Genomic DNA, 25,342 nt, shown 5'->3' with positions numbered 1-25,342 from the left:
TTACAAAGTCTGACCCTACTTCTACATATGCATTAATATTGATTAATCAGTTTTACTAGAGTGATTTGTGCATTTTGTTTTGAGGTAATAAGTAATAAGTGTGGTGGAAAAGTGAAATCCTAAAAACATTGATAATATTTAATAAGACTGTTTTCATTTCCAGTGGCTTTGAAACGTATGTTGAATTTTAATGTGCCTCATATTAAAAACAGCACTGGAGAACCAGTATGGAAGGTAAGAGACTTTAAGTTAATGGGGATTATTTTCTTTCTCTCGGCCCTTATTGGTGGTGATTGGAGGGAATTTCTTGTTAATACTGAACAGTAGCACATTTTAGTTGTAATGCCTGAATATTTTACTTTTACTTAGCATGGCTTGTTAATGTGAATCTTTTTTTTTAAAACTAAAGTATAGTTGATGTACAATATTGTGTTCGTTTCAGGTGTACAGCAAAGTGATTCAGTTATACATATAGAATTTTTTCAGATTATTTTCCATTGTAGGTTATTACAAGATATTGAATGTATTTCCATACGTTATATAGTAAATGCTTGTTGTGTATCTATTTTACATACAGTAGTTTGTTAATCTGTACTCCTGATTTATCCCTCACCCCCTTCCCTTTCCCATTTGGTAACCATAGGTTACCATAGGTCTGTGAGTCTGTTTCTATTTTTTATATAGATTCATTTCTATTATTTTTTAGATTCCACATATAAGTGATATAATATTTGTCTTTCTCTCTCTGACTTACTTAACTTAGTGTGATATTCTCTAGGTCCATCCATCTTGCTGCAAATAGCAATATTTCATTCTTTTTTATGACTGACTAGTATTCCATTGTATATATATACCACATCCTCTTTTTTTCCCCCAGTATTGGGGAAAATTTTATTTTATTTTTGAATTTAATTTTATTTATTTGTTTTTTATATAGCAGGTTCTTATTAGTTCTCTGTTTTATACATATTAGTGTATATATGTCAATCCCAATCTTCCAATTCATCCCACCACCACGACCACCCCCCTCCCCACCCTGCTTTTCCCCCTTGGTGTCCATACGTTGGTTCTCTACATCTGTGTCTCTATTTCTGCCTTGCAAACCGGTTCATCGGTGCCATTTCTCTAGATTCCATATATATGCATTAATATACGGTATTTGTTTTTCCCTTTCTGTCTTGCTTCACTCCCTATGACACTCTCTAGGTCCATCCACGTCTCTACAAGTGACCCAATTTCGTTCCTTTTTATGGCTGAGTAATATTCCATTGTATATACGTACCACATCTGCTTTATCCATTCGTCTGTCGATGGGCATTTAGGTTGCTTCCATGACCTGGGTGTTGTAAATAGTGCTGCAATGAACATTGGGGTACATGACTCTTTTTGAATTATGGTTTTCTCTGGGTATATGCCCAGTAGTGGGATTGCTGGGTCATATGGTAATTCTGCTTTTAGTTTTTTAAGGCTGTCCTCCATAGGGGCTGTATCAGTTTACATTCCCACCAACAGTGCAAGAGGGTTCCCTTTTCTCCACACCCTCTCCAGCATTTGTTGTTTGTAGATTTTCTGATGATGCCTTTTGTAACGGGTGTGAGGTGATAACTCGTTGTAGTTTTGATTTGCATTTCTCTAATAATTCTTGATGTTGCACAGCTTTTCATGTGCCTGTGGCCATTTGTATGTCTTCTTTGGAGAATTGTCTATTTAGGTCTTCTGCCCATTTTTTGATTGGGTTGTTTGTTTGTTTTTTATATTGAGCTACATGAGCTCTTTATATAGTTTGGAGATTAATCCTTTGTCCATTGACTCGTTTACAAATATTTTCTCCCATTCTGAGGGCTGTCTTTTTGTCTTACTTATAGTATCCTTTGCTGTGCAAAAGCTTTTAAGTTTCATTAGGTCCCATTTGTTTATTTTTGTTTTTATTTCCATTACTCTAGGAGGTGGGTCAAAAGGATCTTGCTGTGATTTATGTCAGAGAGCTTTCTTCCTATGTTTACCTCTGAGAGTTTTATGGTGTCCAGTCTTACACTTAGGTCTTTAATCCATTTTGAGTTTATTTTTGTATATGGTGTTAGGGAGTGTTCTAATTTCATTATACATGAAGCTGTCCAGTTTTCCCAGCACCACTTATTGAAGAGACTGTCTTTTCTCCACTGTATATTCTTGCCTCCTTTATCACAGCTTAATTGACCATAGGTGCATGGGTTTATTTCTGGGCTTTCTATCCTGTTCCATTGATCTATATTTCTGTTTTTTGTGCCAGTACCATACTGTCTTGATGACTGTAGCTTTGTGGTATAGTCTGAAGTCAGGGACCCTGATTCCTCCAGCGCTGTTTTTTCCCCTCAAGTCTGCATTGGCTATTCAGGGTCTTTTGTGTCTCCATACAAATTTTAACACTTTTTGTTCTAGTTCTTTAAAAAATGCCATTGGTAATTTGGTAGGGATTGCATTGAATCTGTAGACTGCTTTGGGTAGTATAGTCTTTTTCACAATGTTGATTCTTCCAATCCAAGAACATGGTATATCTGTCCATCTGTTTGTGTCATCTTTGATATCTTTCATCAGTGTCTTATAGTTTTCTGAGTACAGGTCTTTTACCTACTTAAGGTTTATTCCTAGGTATTTTATTCTTTTTGTTACAGTGGTGAATGGGATCTTTTCCTTAATTTCTATTTCTGATCTTTTGTTGTTAGTGTATAGTAATGCAAGAGATTTCTGTGCATTAATTTTGTATCCTGCAACTTTACCAGATTCGTTGATTAGCTCTATTAGTTTTCTGGTGGCATCTTTAGGATTATCTATGTGTAGTGTCATGTCATCTGCAAACAGTGACAGTTTTACTTTTTCTTTTCCAGCTTGTATTCCTTTTATTTCTTTTTCTTCTCTGATTGCCATGGCTAGGACTTCCAAAACTATGTTGAATAATGGTGGCAAGAGTGGACATCCTTGTCTATTTCCTGATCTTAGAGGAAATGCTTTCAGTTTTTCATCATTGAGAATGATATTTGCTGTGGGTTTGTCACATATGGCTTCTATTATGTTGAGGTAGCTTCCCTCTGTGCCCACTTTCTGGAGAGTTTTTATCAGAAATGGGTGTTGTTTTTTGTCACAAGCTTTTTCTGCATCTATTGAGAAGACCACATGGTTTTTATTCTTCAATTTGTTAATATGGTGTATCACATTGATTGATTTGCATATGTTGAAGAATCCTTGCATCCCTGGGCTAAATCCTATTTGATCATGGTGTATGATCCTTTTAATGTGTTGTTGGATTTTGTTTGCTAGTTTTTTTTTTTTTTTTTCTTGCGGTACGCGGGCCTCTCACTGTTGTGGCCTCTTCCGTTGCGGAGCACAGGCTCCGGACTTGCAGGCTCAGCGGCCATGGCTCACGGGCCCAGCCGCGCCACGGCATGTGGGATCTTCCCAGACTGGGGCACGAACCAGTGTCCCCTGCATCGGCAGGCAGACTCTCAACCACTGCACCACCAGCGAAGCCCTGTTTGCTAGTATTTTGTTGAGGATTTTTGCGTCTATATTCATCACTGATATTGGTCTGTAATTTTCTCTTTTTGTGGTATCTTTGTCTGGTTTTGCTATCAGGGTGATGATGACCTCATAGAATGAGTTTTGTAATGTTCCTTCCTCTGCAGTTTTTTGAAGAGTTTGAGAAGGATAGGTGTTAGCTCTTCTCTAAATGTTTGATAGAATTCCCCTGTGAAGCCATCTGGTCCTGGACTTTTGTTTGTTGGAAGATTTTTAATCACAGTTTCAATTTCATTACTTGTGATTGGTCTGTTCATGTTTTCTATTTCTTCCTGCTTTGGTCTTGGAAGGTTACCTTTCTAAGAATTGGGCCATTTCTTTCAGGTTGTCCATTTTATTGGCATAGAGTTCCTTGTAGTAGTCTCCTGCGATGCTTTGTATTTCTGCGGTGTCCATTGTAATTTCTCCCTTTTCATTTCTAATTTTATTGATTTGAGTCCTCTCTCTCTTTTCCTTGATGAGTTTGGCTAAAGATTTGTCAATTTCGTTTATCTTCTCAAAGAACCAGCTTTTAATTTTATTGATCTTTGATATTGTTTTCTTTGTTTCTATTCCATTTATTTCTGCTTTGATCTTTATGATTTCTTTCCTTCTACTAACTTTGAGTTTTGTTTGTTTTTCTTTCTATAGTTCCTTTAGGTGTAAGGTTAGATTGTTTATTTGAGATTTGTCTTGTTTCTTGAGGTAGGATTGTATTGCTATAAACTTCCCTCTTAGAACTGCTCTTGCTACATCCCATAGGTTTTGGATCGTCATGTTTTTGCTGTCTTTTGTCTCTAGGTATTTCTTGATTTCCTCTTTGATTTCTTCAGTGATATCTTGGTTATTTAGTAATGTATTGTTTGGCCTCCATGTGTTTTTGATTTTTACAGGGTTTTTTTTTTCCCCTGTAATTCATTTCTAATCTCATAGCATTGTGGTCAGAAAAGATGCTTGATATGATTTCAATTTTCTTAAATTTACCAAGGCTTGATTTGTGAACCAAGATGTGATCTATCCTGGAGAATGTTCCATGTGCACTTGAGAAGAAAGTGTAGTCTGCTGTTTTCTGATGGAATGTCCTACAGATATCAATTAAGTCTATGTGGTCTATTGTGTTATTTAAAGCTTTGTGTTTCCTTATTAATTTTCTGTCTGGATGATCTGTCCATTGGTGTAAGTGAGGTATTGAAGTCCCCCACTATTATTGTGTTACTGTTGATTTCCTCTTGTATAGCTGTTAGCATTTGCCTTATGTATTGAGGTGCTCCTATGTTGGGTGCATATGTATTTCTAATTGTTATCTCTTCTTGATCCCTTGATCATTATGTAGTATCCTTCCTTGTCTCTTGTAACATTTTTTTTTTTTTTTTTTTTTTTTTTTATGGTACGCGGGCCTCTCACTGTTGTTGCCTCTCCCGTTGCGGAGCACAGGCTCCGGACGCACAGGCTCAGCTGCCATGGCTCATGGGCCCAGCTGCTCCACGGCATGTGGGATCTTCTCGGACCGGGGCACGAACCCGTGTCCCTGCATCGGCAGGCGGACTCTGAACCACTGCCCCACCAGGGAAGCCCCAACATTCTCTATTTTAAAGTCTATTTTGTCTGATATGAGTATTGCTACTCTAGCTTTCTTTTGATCTCCATTTGTATGGGATATCGTTTTCCATCCCCTCACTTTCAGTCTATATGTGTCCCTAGGTCTGAAGTGGGTCTCTTGTAGATAGCATACATATGGGTCTTGTTTTTGTATCCATTCAGCAAACCTGTGTCTTTTAGTTCGAATATTTAATCCATTCACATTTAAGGTAATTATCGATACATATGTTCCTATTACTCTTTTCGTAATTGTTTTGGGTTGTTTTGTAGGTCCTTTTCTTCTCTTGTGTTTCCCACTCAGAGAAGTTCCTTTAGCATTTGTTGTAGAGCTGGTTTTGTGGTGCTGAATTCTTGTAGGTTTTGCTTGTCTGTAGAGCTTTTTTTTTTTTTTAGCCTCTTTATTGGGATATAATTGCTTTACAATGGTGTGTTAGTTTCTGCTTTATAACAAAGTGAATCAGTTATACATACACATATGTTCCCATATCTCTTCCCTCTTGCGTCTCCCTCCCTCCCACCCTCCCTATCCCACCCCTCCAGGCGGTCACAAAGCACCGAGCCAAAATCCCTGTGCCATGCGGCTGCTTCCCACTAGCTATCTACCTTACGTTTGTTAATGTATATATGTCCATGCCTCTCTCTTGCCCTGTCACAGCTTCCCTGGTGGCGCAGTGGTTGGGAGTCCGCCTGCCGATGCAGGGGACGTGGGTTTGAGCCCCGGTCCAGGAGGATCCCACATGCCGCGGGGTGGCTGGGCCCATGAGCGATGGCTGCTGTAGAGCTTTTGATTTCTCCTTCGAATCTGAATGAGATCCTTGCTGGGTTGAGTAATCTTGGTTGTAGGTTCTTCCCTTTCATCACTTTAAATATATCATGCCACTCGCTTCTGGCTTGTAGAATTTCTGCTAAGAAATCAGCTGTTAACCTTATGGGAGTTCCCTTGTATGTTATTTGTTGTTTTTCCCTTGTTGCTTTCAATAATTTGTCTTTGCCTTTAATTTTTGCCAATTTGATTACTATGTGTCTCAGCATGTTTCTTCTTGGGTTTGTCCTGCCTGGGACTCTGTGCTTCCTGGACTTGGGTGGCTATTTCCTTTCCCATGTTAGGGAATGTTTTTGACTATAATCTCTTCAAATATTTTCTCGCGTCCTTTCTCTCTCTCTTCTCCTTCTGGAACCCCTATAATGTGAATGTTGTGTTCAATGTTGTCCCAGAGGTCTCTTATGCTGTCTTCATTTCTTTTCATTCGTTTTCTTAATTTTGTTCTGTGGCTGTGAATTCCACCATTCTTTCAGGTCACTTATCCATTCTTCTGCCTCAGTTATTCTGCTTGATTCCTTCTAGTGTATTTTTCATTTCAATTATCATATTGTTCATCTCTGTTTGTTTGTTCTTTAATTCTTCTAGGTCTTTGTTAAACATTTTTTGCATCATCTTGATCTTTGCCTCCATTCTTTTTCCAAGGTCCTAGATCATCTTCACTATCGTTCGGAATTCTTTTTCTGGCAGGTTGCCTATCTCCACTTCATTTATTGTTTTTCTGGGGTTTTATCTTGTTCCTTCATCTGGTACATAGCCCTCTGCCTTTTCATTTTGTCTGTCTTTCTGTGAATGTGGTTTTTGTTCCACAGGCTGCAGGATTGTAGTTCTTCTTGTTTCTCCTCATACCACATCCTCTTAAACCAGTCATCTGTTTATGGGCACTTGGGTTTTTTCCACATCTTGTCTATTGTAAATAATGCTGCTATGAACATTGGGGTACATATATCTTTTCAAATTAGAGTTTTCATCTTTTCCAGATATATACCCAGGAGTGGGAATCCTGGATCATATTGTAGCTCTATTTTTAGTTTTTTAAGGAACCTCTGTACTGTTTTCCATAGTGGCTGTACCAGTTTACATTACCACCAGCAGTGTAAGAGGGTTCCGTTTTCTCCACACTCTCTGCAGCATTTATTTGTCGACTTTATAATGATAGGCATTCTGACCAATGTGAGGCGATACATCATTGTAGTTTTGATACGCATTTCTCTAATGATTAGTGGTGTTGAGCATCTTTTCATGTGCCTGTTTGCCATCTGTATGTCTTCTTTGGAGAGATGTCTATTTAGATCTTTTGCCCATTTTTTGATTGAGTTGTTGGTGTTTTTGATATTGAGTTGTATAAGCTGTTAGTATATTTTGGATATTAACCCATTGTTGGTCGCATTATTTGCAAATATTTTCTCTCGTAACATTTTTCACAGAACTAATAATCCTAAAATTTATATGGAACCACAAAAGACCCAGAATTGCCAAAGCAATCCTGAGAAGAAAGAACAGAGCTGGAGGTGTAACCCTCCCAGACTTCAGACAATACTACAAAGTTACAGTAATCTAACAGCATGGTATTGGCACAAAAACAGACAAATAGATCAATGGATCAGAATAGAGAGCCCAGAAAGATACCCACACACCTACGGTCAATTAATCTGTGACAAAGAAGGCAAGAACATACAATGGAGAAAAGACAGTGTCTTCAACACGTGATGGACAGGTACATGTAAATCAGTGAAATTATAACATTCCCTTATACCATATACAAAAATAAGTTCAAAATGGTTTAAAGACCTAAATGTAAGACATGACACCATAAAACTCCTAGAAGAGAATATAAGCAAAACATTCTCTGACATAAATCATAGCAGTATTTTCTTATCAATCTCCCAAGGCAAAGGAAATTTTAAAATTACCAAATGGGACCTAATCAAACTTAAAAGCTTTTTCACAGCCAAGGAAACCATCAACAAAATGAAAAGACAACCTGCAGAATGGGAGAAAATATGAATCCTCTTTGATAAATATTTTATGGAATGACACAGGCAGTGATAATAATATTTATCTAGAGAATTCAGCTGATTTCTTAGGTGGGGCCTCACTGATAGGTCTTCACTCCAGTTGAAGTTTTGTTCCTTAGCTTTACAAATCCAGAATTTTGATCTTGCAAGCTTTCTTAAGGTTACTCAGACTTAGGGATACTGGTCCATTTTAACCAACTAATGAGAGAGTGATCTGTAACCCAGAATGCCATTTCATTAATTTATGATATATAAAACTGTCAGTAAAAATGTTAATTGGACCAGAAAGCAATCTATAATCTTTTTCTTTTGAGAAATGCTGGAGAATCTTTTAAAATTCCTATTCTTTGAGCTCCTTCATTCTAAACCTCATGCTCACTGTTTCTTTTTCTTCAAAGAGATTATAATACAGTTGATTAGGTCTAAACTTGTTAGATTATAGTCAGTTTATACTTCTCTCTTTGTAAGAATCAAGAACAGACCAACTTGGTTACAGTTTGGGATGTTTTGAAAACTCTCATGAGTCCTGGTAAGTCCTTTGGGTTAACTCTAAAGGTGATTAAAGTCATCTGAAAAATGATTTATAATTTAAGCTTTAGTGTGTCCCCTCATTTTCCTCTTCCTTCCTGTTTATTTGTAGTCATCTTCTTATTGCCCTTTGCATAAGCTATACTTGTTTATTCTTTCTAGTGCCTGTGTTCAGCATTTGAATTAAATAACTTGAGGATTTCTGGGGTGTAGATTTGTGTCAGATTCTTTCCCTACCCATCACTTCTCTATCACAAGATTAATAATACAGATATATTGAGGTGTAAGGAAGGAAGATTTTTGAAGGATATAACATCCAGCCTTTTGTAACTGGAGCAGGAAGATTTTTAGCTTTTCTAAAGGAAATGCTGGCATTCAAACAAACCATGTTTTTGTATGACAGCATGTTTCATCCTCTCATTAGCAATTTCTTACTCCATTAAGAATTATTGATGTAGTAGTGGAAAGCACCTATTAGTTGAAGTGTCTCTTTTATTTGCCTTAACTCTAAAACTAATTCTGAGTTAGAAGACCCAGTTGGAATACTTACTACTCATCAGAGGTGTCAGTTTTAACACTTTCACAATGTGAGGAAATGCATGAGATACTTAAATTACTAAATTTTCTTTACAGTCTTGGAACTTGTTAAGCATTAGTTTTGAGAGTGACTAATTTTTACTTCTCTTTTTAGAAAGGATATATGTGAATGGGATAGGGGAGTGTAAGTGAGTCTGCTGTATGTTCCAAGTCCTTTATTATAACCTGGGATAGGGGAGTGTAAGTGAGTCTGCTGTATGTTCCAAGTTCTTTATTATAACCTAAGATGAAGATTTTATAGTCTCTGGTATGTTTTTTAACTTAGAAAAAGTATTTTATAAGAAAAAATTTATGTAATAATTTATTTTAGCCCAAGTAATAATGCTTTTAAGAATGGATTACTAGATGAATGGACATTTTGGTAAATAATTATGGAAAATATTAAATTGAGGTAAGTATAAGAATTCAGTATATTAAAATAAAATGTACTTGCTTAATATTGGGTTCTCCGTTGACTGTTCACTGATAATAATGTTTAAACAAACGCATGACTTTTGTTTTGCTTCTGCTAGGTGCTCATTTATGATAGATTTGGCCAAGATATCATCTCTCCTCTGCTATCTGTGAAGGAGCTGAGAGACATGGGAATCACTTTGCATCTGTGAGTTTTAACGTGTTTCTAGTAATGGCATCTGTTTTCAAATACATTGTTTTCTTTTGTTTTAATTAGTTTATTTGTATCGTATTTATTTTTGTCTGCATTGGGTCTTTGTTGCTGCGCACGGGCTTTCTCTAGTTCTGGCAAGCGGGGGCTACTCTTTGTTGCAGTGCACGGGCTTCTCACTGCGTTGGCTTCTCTTGTTGCGAAGCACAGGCTCTAGGCGTGTGGCTTTCAGTAGTTGTGGCACATGGACTCTAGAGCGCAGGCTCAGTAGTTGTGACGCACGGGCTTAGTTGCTCTGAGGCATGTGGGATCTTCCCGGACCAGGGCTTGAACCCATGTCCCCTGCATTGGCAGGCGGATTCTTAAGTATTACGCCACCAGGGAAGTCCCTCAAATACATTTTTAAAAATGTCTTTAGCCACCCTGAAATCAAATTACTAAGGGGCATTTATCAAGAAAATAGTATTAGGTTATAGTACTTGCATATAGAGAACATTTTTTCCGTTATCTTGTTTTATTCAACCCTTTATTTCTGAAGTTAAAAATAATCCTCAGTCTTAGAATTTAAAATTTCATAATTTAAATTTTCTCTTTTGTGTCTTTTCCTACAGACTGGTTTACTCTCTTATGTAAAGGAAAAGAACTGGTTGTTTCAAGGTCTCTTTCAGCTCTGAAAATTTTTTATTTCTTTAATTCAAATACACTTTTTAAAAAGAGGAATATCTAAATTAGTATATCATTAATATGAAAAATTTAAGTAACTAGGAAGTAATGACTTAATCACCATAGGGAGCTATCTATGTTGTCTTCTTAACTACTAAATTTATTTGATTATATTCCTTATGATATGTCTGATGAATAAAACAAATTGCATTACTTTGTAGACTTGGCCTAATAGAACAATAGAACATTTAAAGAGGGGCTGTATACATGAATAGCTACTAATACTTTTATGTACTGAAGGAGTCCAGTTTTACAGTGTTCTAACTTAGTTGCATGTTGTTCTTTGATGATGTTATAATCAGTTTTCATTCTGTGATATTTTAATATATTGAATTATAGTGTGCTCTTTTATTGGGAATGTGGTTTTAGATTTCCAGTGAGTAGCGTATCAGAATCTTGTTAAACTCTTAAATTTTATACTGAATATTTGTTTTAACTTAATAGAATATTGCATTAATTCTAAAATATACTTTTTAATTTAGTATTTCTGAAATTAAGGTCTGTCTCCTTAATAATGCCATGACATAGTTTAATTGGCAGCATCTTCTGCCTGTTTTAATAATATGTTTTAAAATTGATAGCACCTTAGGTTTGATGAAATGTGGTATTTGGCAGGTTCTTCCTCTCGTTTTTGTGTCAGACTTAATCTACACATTTGTTGGTGGTGACATGTTAATGCTTATGACCTAAACTGGAGTTATCCTTGATGCCATCCTTGAAAATGATGGTTTATTATAAGCATTGGTTACTATTGCTACCTTACTCTTTAACTCCTTTATTTTATTTTACTAATAAAAAGACTAAAGTTTGTAGAGTTCGAGTGATTGTCCCATGATTGTACAGGTAATTAATAACAGAGTCGTGGCCAGATTGCTTGACCACTGTTTCTGGGCTGTTTGTCTACTGAACCATAGTGGCTCAGAAACAGTGACTAATAAAAGTGAGGCTTCAGTACTTCCTTAAGGAGTGACAAGATATTCTGCCAGTTTGAGAGTTGTGCATTCTTGCTGCCCACCTGTTGCTATTGCCATCAGAGCATGAAAGGATTACACAGCTATTCTGGTAAATTCCTGTGCACCTTGCCTCTGACTATTCTTCCTTTTTTGCTGGAGAATACTTCATCAGTTACTTTATATTCTGCAAGCTGGTTTAGGCTGATTTGTAGGAAACAATAATTACAGGTTTCCAGAACATGAAATGGTGGTTGTAGCCCTTTAGGTAGTTGGACAGCCAGTGTAAGAAGACAACAAACAATGGCTGCCAGCACATTATAATCCTTCTGGTGTTAGCAGCAGCCAAACAGAGGGAAAAAAGTTATCAAATGCAGACTCACTGGCAGCATGTGCCTCTTTGACTCTCTCCTTTATAAGGATGACTGAAATAATTGTATGTATAGAAGGATGTATGTAGATTGTTTATGGAATATTGCGTATAGAAGGATGACTAGAATATTGTAGAAATAGAACATTTCTCATATTTCCTGATATAAGCATGGTGAAATCTTACAATGGAGCATAAAGATATTTTCTCAGTTGATATTGGGATATTTGAATGAATATACTTTCTGAATTGTAAAAGAGAAAACTATCAAGTGGTACAATCAATAAGATGCTTAGCTGATCCCTTATGCATTCTCTTATGAAGCAACAGGTAGAACAATATAGATGGTCTTAAAGTTTTAAGGAAGCATTCATATACCTTTCATTTAAAAAATATATTTTATTTTATTTATGGTTAAACATTTTCATTGCTTCTAAAGATAGTTCCAGCTTTCTGTTTTCCCTCTCAGAGAACTGTACTTTCCTCCCACTTACCTCCCCCCACCATATTTCTATGAAAAATGGGAATAAAATTGATTTTGAATGTGCTTTAGTTCTCATTCAAGGAGAATATTGGTAGAAGAGACTGACCATAAGAGGTATGAGAAATAAGGTGATTGGAGTAGAGGAAATGAAGACTGAGATTAGGATCTTACTAATAAATAATATTAACATTGATATAAGGAGAAAGCTGGGTTAAATAATTAATTGCAGCAAGAACTTTTAGAGTACTGGTCACTGTCCTTGAACTGGTGAACTAGTTTGAGAAATACTGTAAAATTTTAAGCTATCTTTTTAGATAAGTGACTAAGAAAAAAGTGAGTTTTATATTCTTTATATGTCCTAGGCTTTTGCACTCTGATCGAGATCCTATTCCAGATGTTCCTGCAGTGTACTTTGTAATGCCAACTGAAGAAAATATTGACAGAATGTGTCAGGTAATATGAGTTCTTATTTTCCTTATTCTTGAAGGTGGAAACAGATTTTTTTTCAAAAAAAAAAAATCTTAGATGTCCAGTGTGAAAAATCAGAAATTTTCTTAACCCAATTTCCCACTTCGATTTTTGAGACTATCTTTGAATTTTAAATAGACTGAAAGATTTAAAATTTTTTGGCTGAGGAAGTATTATTTTGATTGAGACTGAGTCTAGCTTTAAAAAACAGAAAACCTAACTATATGAGCTTTTAAAAATAAGGTTTTATTTTTCTAAGATAATAGAAAGTCTGAATAGGAAGTCCAGCTTGGTATAGCAGCTCTTTAAAGTAATCAAAGATCCAAGCCCCCTCTGTCTTTTTGAGCTGTCATCTTTAGATTGTTGTTGTTCACTGTCTTGCTCCTTGCTTCACGGATGCAAGATGGCAGCTGCAACTTTAGACATCACAATATATGTTCAGGGTAAGAAGAAGGGAGAAATTAACTATGCCAGCCCTGACTGTTGATTTTGGTCAGGAAAGCTAAGCTTTCCCAGAAGCTCCCAGAAGACTTTCATTTATGTCTCACTGGATAGAATTAGCGTCAGGGGAGGCCACAAAAGTTAATATTTAAATGAGTGTATTGTCACCCCCAAATAAAATCTGTATTCTTTTAGCAAGGAAGAAGGGGAAAATAGATATTGGATAGGTAGCTAATGGTGTCTGCTGTTAAGTCACAAGCATCTTTACTTGTTATTGACCGTTGAATCAAATTACTTTGTTTGTTAGTGAAGGTCACATATTTTGTGTCCTATAGAGCTAATAACGCCCAGCTTTCTCTTTTACCCTGCATAAACCCAACAACTATGCCATTTTTCAAAGAAGTACGATTTACCAATCCCTTCTTCTTTCCTTGTTTTAAAACATCTTTATTGACGTATAATTTACATACCGTACAATTTACCCAAAGTGTACAAAGTATGCAATTCATTGGTTTTTAATATATTCGCACAAGTGTGCAACCATCACCATAATGAATTAAAGAGCATTTTCATCACCTTAACTATTACATCCCCAACCCCTGAACCCCCATCCCTAAGGTACTATTTGTTTCTGTATATTTGCCTGTTCAGCATATTGCATATGAATGGAATCATATACATGGTCTGTTGTATCTGGCTTCTTTTTCTTAGCTTAATGTTTTCAAAATTCATCCATACTGTAGATGTTATCAGTACTTCTTTGCTTTTTATTGCTGAATAATAGTCCATTGTGTGGATATACCAAATTTTGTTTATCCATTTATCATTTGGGTTGTTTCCACCTTTTGGCTGTTGTAAGTAATGCTACTATAAACATTTGTGTACAAATTACTGTGTAGGCATATGTTTTCATTTCTCCTGTGTCCATGAACACCTAGGAATGGAATTGCTACATTAAATGATAACACCATGGTTAACCTTTTGAGGAATTGCCAGACTATTTTCCGAGGTGGTTGCATCATTTTGTATTCCCTCCAGCAGTGTTTGAGTGTTCCAGTTCCTCCAGATCCTTGCCAATACTTCTTATTATCTGACATTTTGATTGTAGTCACCCTACTGGGTGTAAAATGGTATCTCGCTGTGGTTTTGATTTGCATTTCCCTGATGACTAATGATATTAAGCATCTTTTCATGTGTTTATTGGCAGTTTGTATCTTTGGAGAAATGTCAATTCAGATCCCTTGTCCAGTTTTAAATTGGGTTGTCTTTTTATTGCTGTTAGAGTACTTTATATATTTTGAATACTGGACCTTTATCAAGTATATTATTTGCAGATGTTTTCTCCCATCCTGTGGGTTATCTTTTCACTTTCTTAATAGTATCCTGTGGAGCACAAAAATTTTTAATTTTGGTTTTAAACTTAATTTCATTTTTTCTTTAGTTGCCTGTGCTTTTGGTGTCATATTTAAGAAACCATTGCCAGCTCATAATTGCTACTGAACTTGTGGTATTGAAAATACAAATAAATGTGTATTTCTTAGAAAAAGAAACCATTGCTAAATCTCTGTTTTATTTGAAGATTTTTATAGTTTGGGGGCTTGTATTTAGGTATTTGATACTTTTTGAGTTAATTTTTATATGTGCTATAAGGTAGGTATCCAACTTCATTCTTTTGCATGTGGCTATCCAGTTCTCCCAGCATCCTTTTTTTTTTTTTGGTGTTGGGGGTAGGAGTTTGTTAATTAATTTATTTATTTTTGCTGTGTTGGGTCTTCGTTTCTGTGCGAGGGCTTTCTCTAGTTGTGGCAAGCGAGGACTGCTCTTCATCGCAGTATACGGGCCACTCTTCATCACAGTGCACAGGCCTCTCACTATCACGGCCTCTCTTGTTGTGGAGCACAGGCTCCAGACGTGCAGGCTCAGTAGTTGTGGCTCACAGGCCTAGTTGCTCCGCGGCATGTGGGATCCTCCCAGACCAGGGCTCGAACCCGTCTCCCCTGCATTAGCAGGCAGACTCTCAACCACTGTGCCACCAGGGAAGCCCCTCCCAGCATCCTTTTTTGAAGAGACTGTTCTTTCCCCAATGAACAGTCTTGGCAGCCTTGTCAGAAATTAATTAAGAATAGATAAATTGGTTTATTTCTGGACTGTCAGTTCTTTTCCATTGATTTCTGTGTCTGTCCTTATGCCAGTACCACCCTGTCTTGCTTTGTGGCAAGTTTTTTATTTTTTTGTTTTTGTTTTTTTTAGTGTGAGAGAAAACAGATGGAAGTAGAAAATCAGAGGTTAAGAAATAACCCTATACTCTTAAACTTGAATTGGAAATAATATCAGTATGAACTCATGATATATTATGAAAAAGCATAGAAACAGTGACCAACCCATTAGCAGTGCACATGCTAGCACATAGACTGCTGTTGACCTGAGACAAAAACACTGCCAAATATTTCTCCAGCAAAGATGGGTTTATTCAGCATTAGCAGAGAATTGCGATTTGGGGTCTGCAACCATGCCAAACCACATGCAAGTCCCGGCATGGCAAAGGAAGGAGAACACTTATATAGAGAGGAAAAGGACTTGTCAAAGCACCTGGCCAGTAAGATGGGTACTTCAGAGTTCTAGAGGAGTTCACCAGGTAAGGATAACCTTTTCTAAAAAGACTTTAGCCACAAAAGAGGTAGTCTGTCTTCAAGGAAAGTCATCAGTCCAGTGTGAAAATATACAGACCATAACTAAAACAAAGAGCTCATGGCTTTGCATTGGCTGAGGCCTTGCCAGGCAAGGAGTCTTTCTTCTTCCTGTTAGGTTCTATCATCAGAGGGTATGAGAGCTCACCCTTCTGGTCTCCCAGCTCTATTGAGATTTTTATTAATGTATTACATTTTCCTTTTTTTTAATTAAATTTAATTTATTTTTTATACAGCAGGTTCTTATTAGCTATGTATTTTATACATATTAGTTTATATATGTCAATCCCAATCTCCCAATTCATCCCACCAGCACCACCCCCCACCCCACCCCCACTTGCCCCGCTTGGTGTCCAAAAGTTCTCTGTGTCTCTTACTTCTGCCTTGCAAAACGAATCATCTGTACCATTTTTCTAGATTCCACATATATGCGTTAATGTACGATATTTGTTTTTCTCTTTCTGGCTTACTTCACTCTATATGATGGTCTATAGGTCCATCCAAGTCTCTACAAATGACCCAATTTCGTTCCTTTTTATGGCTGAGTAATATCCCGTTGTATATATGTACCACATCTGCTTTATCCATTCGTCTGTCAGTGGGCATTTAGGTTGCTGCCATGACCTGGGTATTGTAAATAGTGCTGCAGTGAACATTGGGGTGCATGTGTCTTTTTGAATTATGGTTTTATCTGAGTATATGCCCAATAGTGGGATTGCTGGGTCATATGGTAATTCTGTTTTTAGTTTTTTAAGGCTGTTCTCTATAGGGGCTGTATCAGTTTACATTCCTGCCAACAGTGCAAGAGGGTTCCCTTTTCTCCACACCCTCTCCAGCATTTGTTGTTTGTAGATTTTCTGATGATGCCCATTCTAACCGGTGTGAGGTGATACCTCATTGTAGTTTTGATTTGCACTTCTCTAATAATTAGTGATGTTGCACAGCTTTTCACGTGCCTGTGGCCATTTGTATGTCTTCTTTGGAGAATTGTCTATTTAGGTCTTCTGCCCATTTTTGGATTGGGTTGTTTGTTTTTTTCATATTGAGCTGCATGAGCTGTTTATATATTTCAGAGATAATCCTTTGTCCATTGATTTGTTTGCAAATATTTTCTCCCATTCTGAGGGCTGTCTTTTTGTCTTATTTGTAGTCTCCTTTGCTGTGCAAAAGCTTTTAAGTTTCACTAGGTCCCATTTGTTTATTTTTGTTTTTATTTCTATTACTCTAGGAGGTGGGTCAAAAAAGATCTTGCTCTGATTTATGTCAGAGAGCTTTCTTCCTATGTTTTCCTCTGAGAGTTTTAGAGTGTCCAGTCTTAATTTAGGTCTTTAATCCAGTTTGAATTTATTTTTGTGTATCGTGTTAGGGAGTGTTCTAATTTCATTCTTTTACATGTAGCTGTCCAGTTTTCCCAGCACCACTTATTGAAGAGACTGTCTTTTCTCTACTGTATATTCTTGCCTCTTTTATCACAGCTTAATTGACCATAGGTGCGTGGATTTATCTCTGGGCTTTCTATCCTGTTCCATTGATCTATATTTCTGTTTTTTGTGCCAGTACTATACTGTCTTGATGACTGTAGCTATGTGGTATAGTCTGAAGTCAGGGACCCTGATTCCTCCAGCTATGTTTTTTTCCCTCATCATTGCTTTGGCTATTCAGGGTCTTTTGTGTCTCCATACAAATTTTAACATTTTTTGTTCTAGTTCTGTAAAACATGCCATTGGTAATTTGATAGGGATTGCATTGAATCTGTAGATTGCTTTGGGTAATATAGTCATTTTCACAATGTTGATTCTTCCAATCCAAGAACATGGTATATCTGTCCATCTGTTTGTGTCATCTTTGATTTCTTTCATCAGTGTCTTATAGTTTTCTGAGTACAGGTCTTTTAGGTAGGTTTATTCCTAGATATTTTATTCTTCTTGTTACAGTGGTGAATGGGATTGTTTGCTTAATTTCTCTTTCTGACCTTTCGTTGTTAGTGTATAGCAATGCAAGAGATTTCTGTGCATTAATTTTGTATCCTGCAACTTTACCAAATTCACTGATTAACTCTAGTAGTTTTCTGGTGGCATCTTTAGGATTATCTATGTGTAGTGTCATGTCATCTGCAAACAGTGACAGTTTTACTTCTTCTTTTCCTATTTGTATTCCTTTTATTTCTTTTTCTTCCCTGATTGCCATGGCTAGGACTTCCAAAACTATGTTGAATAATGGTGGTGAGAGTGGACATCCTTGTCTATTTCCTGATCTTAGAGGAAATGCTTTCAGTTTTTCACCATTGAGAATGATGTTTGCTGTGGGTTTGTTGTATATGGCCTTTATTATGTTGAGGTAGGTTCCCTCTATGCTCACTTTCTGGAGAGTTTTTATCATAAATGGGTGTTGAATTTTTTCAAAAGCTTTTTCTGCATAAGTTGAGAGGATCACATGGTTTTTATTCTTCAGTTTGTTAATATGGTGTATCACATTGATTTGCGTATGTTGAATCCTTGCATCCCTGGGCTAAATCCCACTTGATCATGGTGTATGATCCTTTTAATGTGTTGTTGGATTCTGTTTGCTAGTATTTTGTTGAGGATTTTTGCGTCTATATTCATCAGTGATATTGGTCTGTAATTTTCTTTTTTTGTGGTATCTTTGTCTGGTTTTGATATCAGGGTGATGATGGCCTTGTAGAATGAGTTTGGGAGTGTTCCTTCCTCTGCAATTTTTTGGAAGAGTTTGAGAAGGATAGGTGTTAGCTCTTCTCTAAATGTTTGATAGAATTCACCTGTGAAGCCATCTGGTCCTGGACTTTAGTTTGTTGGAAGATTTTTAATCACAGTTTCAATTTCATTACTTGTGATTGGACTGTTCATGTTTTCTGTTTCTTCCTGGTTCAGTCTTGCAAGCTTATACCTTTCTAAGAATTTGGCCATTTCTTCCAGGTTGTCCATTTTATTGGTATAGAGTTCCTTGTAGTAGTCTCTTATGATGCTTTATATTTCTCCGGTGTCTGTTGTAACTTCTCCCTTTTCATTTCTAATTTTATTGATATGAGTGCTCTCCCTCTTTTTCTTGATGACTGGCTAAAGGTTATCAATTTTGTTTATCTTCTCAAAGAACCAGCTTTTAGTTTTATTGATCTTTGCTATTGTTTTCCTTGTTTCTATTCCATTTATATCTGCTTTAATCTTTATGATTTCTTTCCTTCTACTAACTTTGGGTTTTGTTTGTTCTTCTTTCTCTAGTTCCTTTAGGTGTAAGGTTAGATTGTTTATTTGAGATTTGTCTTGTTTCTTGAGGTAGGATTGTATTGCTATAAACTTCCCTCTTAGAACTGCTCTTGCTACATCCCATAGGTTTTGGATCGTCATGTTTTCATTGTCATTTTTCTCTAGGTATTTTTGATTTCCTCTTTGATTTCTTTAGTGATCTCTTGGTTTTTTAGTAATGTACTGTTTAGCCTACATGTGTTTCTGATTTTTATGTGGTTTTTTTCCCCCTGTAATTGATTTCTAATCTCATAGCGTTGTGGTCAGAAAAGATGCTTGATATGATTTCAATTTTCTTAAATTTACTGAAGCTTGATTTGTGACCCAAGATGTGATCTATCTTGGAGAATGTTCCGTGTGCACTTGAGAAGAAAGTGTAATCTGCTGTTTTCGGCTGGAATGTCCTACAAATATCAATTAAATCTATGTGGTCTGTTGTGTTATTTAAAGCTTGTTTTTCCTTATTAATTTTCTGTCTGGGTGATCTGTTCATTGGTGTAAGTGAGGTGTTAAAGTCCCCCACTATTATTCTGTTACTGTTGATTTCCTCTTTTATAGCTGTTAGCAGTTGCCTTATGTATTGAGGTGCTCCTATGTTGGGTGCATATGTATTTCTAATTGTTATTTCTTCTTGATCCCTTGATCATTATGTAGTATCCTTCCTTGTCTCTTGTAACATTCTCTATTTTAAAGCTATTTTGTCTGATATGAGTATTACTACTCCAGCTTTCTTTTGATTTCCATTTGAATGGAATATCTTTTTCAGTCCCCTCACTTTCAGTCTGTATGTGTCGATAGGTCTGAAGTGGGTCTCTTGTACATAGCATATATATGGGTCTTGTTTTTGATTCCATTCAGTGAGCCTGTGTCTTTTTGGTTGGAGCATTTAATCTATTCACATTTAAGGTAATTATCGCTACGTATGTTCCTTTTGCCATTTTCTTAATTGTTTTGAGTTTGTTTTTGCAAGTCCTTTTCTTCTCTTGTGTTTCCCACTCAGAGAAGTTCCTTTAGCATTTGTTGTAGGGCTGTTTTGTGGTGCTGAATTCTCTTAAGTTTTGCTTGTCTGTAAAGCTTTGGATTTCTTCATCGAATCTGAATGCAGTCCTTGCCAGGTAGAGTAATCTTGGTTGTAGGTTCTTCCCTTTCATCAGTTTAAGCATATCATGCCACTCCCTTCTGGCTTGTAGAGTTTCTGCTGAGAAATCAGCTGTTAACCTTATGGGAGTTCCCTTGTATGTTATTTGTCGTTTTTCCCTTGTTGTTTTCAATAATTTTTCTTTGCCTTTCATTTTTGTCAATTTCACTAATACGTGTCTCAGCGTTTATCCTGCCTGGGACTCACTGTGCTTGGGTTTATCCTGCCTGGGACTATCTGTGCTTCTTGGACTTGGGTGGCTATTTCCTTTCCCATGTTAGGGAAGTTTTTGACTATAATCTCTTCAAATATTTTCTCAGGTCGTTTCTCTCTTTTCCTACTGGGACCCCGGTAATGCGAATGTTGTTGCGTTTAATATTGTTCCAGAGGTCTCTTAGGCTGTCTTCATTTCTTTTCATTCTTTTTTCTTAATTGTATTCCGTGGCAGTGAATTCCACCATTCTGTCCTCCAGGTCACTTATCCGTTCTTCTGCCTCAGTTATTCTGCTATTGATTCCTTCTAGTGTAGTTTTCATTTCAGTTATTGTATTGTTCATCTCTGTTTGTTCTTTAATTCTTCTAAGTCTTTGTTAAACATTTCTTGCATCTTCTCGATCTTTGCCTCCATTTTTTTCCGAGGTCTTAGATCTTCTTCACTATCATTATTCTGAATTCTTTTTCTGGAAGGTTGCCTATCTCCACTTCATTTATTGTTTTTCTGGGGTTTTATCTTGTTCCTTCATCTTGTATATAGTGCTCTGCCTTTTCATCTTGTCTGTCTTTCTGTGAAAGCGGTTTTTGTTCCACAGGCTGCAGGATTGTAGTTCTTGCTTCTGCTGTCTGCCCTCTGGTGGATGTCGCCATCTAAGAGGCTTGTGTGAGTTTCCTGATGGGAGGGACTGGTGGTGGGTAGAGCTGGCTGTTGCTCTGGTGGGCAGAGCTCAGTAAAACTTTAATCCACTTGACTGCAGATGGGTGGGGCTGGGTTCCCTCCCTGTTGGTTTTTTGGCCTGATGCAAGCCAACACTGGAGCCCACCTGGGCTCTTTGGTGGGGCTAATGTTGGACTCTGGGAGGGCTCATGCCAAGGAGTACTTCCCAGAACTTCTGCCAGTGTCCTTGTCCCCGTGGTGAGCCACAGCCACCACCCGCCTTTGCCGGAGACCCTCCAACACTAGCAGGTAGGTCTGGTTCAGTCTCCTATGGGGTCACTGCTCCTTCCCCTGGGTCCCAGTGCGCACACTACTTTGTGTGTGCCCTCCAAGAGTGGAGTCTCTGTTTCCCCCAGTCCTGTCGAAGTCCTGCAATCAAATCCCACTAGCCTTCAAAGTCTGATTCTCTAGGGATTCCTCCTCCCGTTGCCGGACCCCCAGGTTGGGAACCTGACATGGGGCTCAGAACCTTCACTCCAGTGGGTGGACTTCTGTGGTATAAGTGTTCTCCAGCCTCTGAGTCACCCACCCAGCAGGTATGGGATTTGATTTTACTGTGATTGTGCCCTTCCTACTGTTCCATTGTGGCCTCTCCTTTGTCTTTGGATGTGGGGTGTCTTTTTTGGTGAGTTCCAGTGTCTTCCTATTGATGATTGTCAGCCATCTTAACAATATTAGATTTTCTGATCCGTGAGCATGGGATATCTTTTTATTTATTTCAGTCTTTTAATAATATTTTGTACTGTGCAGAATGTAAGTTTTACACTTCTTTTGCTAAATTTATTCCTTTGTATCTTTTTAATGCTATTGTGAATGGAATCGTTTTCTTAATTTCATTTTTAGGGTTACTCATTGCAAGTGTGTAGATACCCAGTTGACTTTTATGTATTGATCTTACATCCTGCAACATTGCTCAACTTCTTTTGAAATGTCTCCCGCATTCTTTGATCACTTCCTTACTTTTTTCCATAATAAGATATTCCAGTCTCATCTTGTACTTTCTCTGTCTGAGCCCAAGATTCATCCATTTGTCTAAGGAGCCCTGGTTGCTTTTTGTGGAGAATGGTGTTTAGAAATCAGTGTCTGAGCATTAGGTACTCATTGTTGCTAGGATGTCACAGTTCTTGGGTCCTCTGAATGGACAGAACTAAGAAATACATGTATATCAATATTTATACCAATATTTAATGCTATAAATCTTCCTGCTTATCTCTCTATTTAGACAAAGATAGATAACCTCTGAAATTGTTTCAATTCAGAAATATAGGATTCATTCTAGCTTTTCCTTCTCCCTTTACAAATTTATAATTTCTTTCGCTGACAGTGAGAAACATGGCTCCCAACATCCTCAACATAATTACTTATTTATCAATTCTCAATTCCTTAACCAATCTCCCAGTCTTTGTTGAAATAATGCTCTGCTCAGCCACCTTCCTCACACAGGCTCCAGACCCTCAGTTTTTCACATTTCAGCATTTTTGAAATCATATGTATTTTAAAATTGATGGTGTGTTATAGAATTTTATTGGCAGCATTCATTCTTCCTTAGTGCTACATAAAATAGCAGTGCCTGTTATAATGACATCTTAGATTTGAAGAAATATGCTTATTTAGATATCTATTTGCCTAGAGTCTAAGAAGCTAAGTAAATTTGATTTAAGAATTAACATAAGTTTAAATGACACTATTTTTGGGTGATTGAGAAGGAATAGTTCTAGAATTTGTCATTTGAATTATAACATGTCTGTTTACACTGAAAGAAATATTTGTTGTATCATCACATGACTACAAACAGTATAAGGTAGTGTCTGCCCAATATAATAAGCATTTAAGCTATATAAGAGAGCCACTTCTGGATTTTTTTTTAACATCTTTATTGGAGTATACTTACTTTACAATGGTGTGTTAGTTTCTGCTTTATAACAAAGTGAATCAGTTATACATATACATATGTTCCCATATCTCTTCCCTCTTGCGTCTCCCTCCCTCCCACCCTCCCTATCCCACCCCTCTAGGTAGTCACAAAGCACCGAGCTGATCTCCCTGTGCCATGCGGCTGCTTCCCACTAGCTATCTATTTTACGTTTGGTAGTGTATATATGTCCATGATACTCTCTCACTTTGTCACAGCTTACCCTTCCTCCTCCCCATATCCTCAAGTCCATTCTCTAGTAGGTCTGTGTCTTTATTCCCGTCTTACCCCTAGGTTCTTCATGACCTTTTTTTTTTTTCCTTAGATTCCATATATATGTGTTAGCATACAGTATTTGTTTTTCTCTTTCTGACGTACTTCACTCTGTATGGCAGACTCTAGGTCCATCCACCTCACTACAAATAACTCAATTTCATTTCTTTTTTATGGGTGAGTAATATTCCGTTGTATATATGTGCCACATCTTCTTTATCCATTCATCCAATGATGGACACTTAGGTTGCTTCCATCTCCTGGCTATTGTAAATAGAGCTGCAGTGAACATTTTGGTACATGACTCTTTTTGAATTATGGTTTTCTCAGGGTATATGTGCAGTAGTGGGATTGCTGGGTCGTATGGTAGTTCTATTTGTAGTTTTTTAAGGAACCTCCATACTATTTTCCATAGTGGCTGTATCAATTTACATTCCCACCAGCACTGCAAGAGTGTTCGCTTTTCTCCAAAGCCTCTCCAGCATTTATTGTTTGTAGATTATTTGATGATGGCCATTCTGACCGGTGAGATGATATCTCATTGTAGTTTTGATTTGCATTTCTCTAATGATTAATGATGTTGAGCATTCTTTCATGTGTTTGTTGGCAATCTGTATATCTTCTTTGGAGAAATGTCTATGTAGGTCTTCTGCCCATTTTTGGATTGGGTTGTTTGTTTTTTTTTGTTATTCAGCTGCATGAGCTGCTTGTAAATTTTGGAGATTAATTGTTTGTCACTTGCTTCATTTGAAAATATTTTCTCCCATTCTGAGTGTTGTCTTTTGGCTTGTTCATGGTATCCTTTGCTGTGCAAAAGCTTTTAAGGTTCATTAGGTCCCATTTGTTTAGTTTTGGTTTTATTTCCATTTTTCTAGGAGGTGGGTCAAAAAGGATCTTGCTGTGATTTATGTCATAGAGTGTTCTGCCTATGTTTTCCTCTAAGAGTTTGATAGTTTCTGACCTTACATTTAGGTCTTTAATCCATTTTGAGCTTATTTTTGTGTATGGTGTTAGGGAGTGTTCTAATCACATACTTTTACATGTACCTGTCCAGTTTTCCCAGCACCACTTATTGAAGAGGCTGTCTTTTCTCCATTGTATATTCTTGCCTCCTTTATCAAAGATAAGGTGACCATATGTGCGTGGGTTTATCTCTGAGCTTTCTATCCTGTTCCATTGATCTATATTTCTCTTTTTGTGCCAGTACCATACTGTCTCAATTACTGAAGCTTTGTAGTATAGTCTGAAGTCAGGGAGCTGGATTCCTCCAGCTCCATTTTTCTTTGTCAACATTGCTTTGGCTATTTGGGTTCTTGTTTGTTTCCATACAAATTGTGAAATTTTTTGTTCTAGTTCTGTGAAAACTGCCAGTGGTAGTTTGATAGGGATTGCATTGAATCTGTAGATTGCTTTGGGTAGTAGAGTCATTTACACAATGTTAATTCTTCCAATCCAAGAACATGGTATATCTCTACATCTATTTGTATCATCTTTAATTTCTTTCATCAGTGTCTTATAATTTTCTGCATACAGATCTTTTGTCTCCTTAGGGGGGTTTTTTCCTAGATATTTTATTCTTTTTGTTCAAAGGTAAATGGGAGTGCTTTCTTAATTTCATTTTCAGATTTTTCATTAGTATATAGGAATGCCAGAGATTTCTGTGCATTAATTTTGTATCCTGCTACTTTACCAAATTCATTGATTATCTCTAGTAGTTTTCTGGTAGCATCTTTGGGATTCTCTATGTGTAGTATCATGTCATCTGCAAACAGTGACAGCTTTACTTCTTCCTTTCCGACTTGGTTTCCTTTTATTTCTTTTTCTTCTCTGATTGCTATAGCTAAAACTTCCAAAACTATGTTGAATAATAGTGGTGACAGTGGGCAACCTTGTCTTTTTCCTGATAGTAGTGGAAATGGTTTCAGTTTTTCACCATTGAGGACGATGTTGGCTGTGGGTTTGTCATATATGGCCTTTATTATGTTGAGGAAAGTTCCCTCTATGCCTA

General features: G+C 37.0%; 1 protein-coding gene across 1 annotated transcript in view; it reads left to right on the top strand.

Moving 5' to 3' along the window:
- SCFD1 (sec1 family domain containing 1) overlaps nucleotides 1–25,342 on the top strand; it is a 135,159-nt gene that overhangs the window by 3,565 nt on the left and 106,252 nt on the right. Inside the window, exons 2-4 of the mRNA XM_065873045.1 lie at nucleotides 164–234; nucleotides 9,606–9,694; nucleotides 12,587–12,677. Coding sequence (XP_065729117.1) covers nucleotides 164–234; nucleotides 9,606–9,694; nucleotides 12,587–12,677 — 251 coding nt within the window. The remainder of the gene's footprint in view (nucleotides 1–163; nucleotides 235–9,605; nucleotides 9,695–12,586; nucleotides 12,678–25,342) is intronic.

Source organism: Phocoena phocoena, chromosome 2 (genome assembly GCF_963924675.1).
Source record: "Phocoena phocoena chromosome 2, mPhoPho1.1, whole genome shotgun sequence".
NCBI classification, from domain to species: Eukaryota; Metazoa; Chordata; class Mammalia; order Artiodactyla; family Phocoenidae; genus Phocoena; species Phocoena phocoena.
Note: the sequence above shows the minus strand (reverse complement) of the source record. Positions and strands in the feature narration are given on the sequence as shown.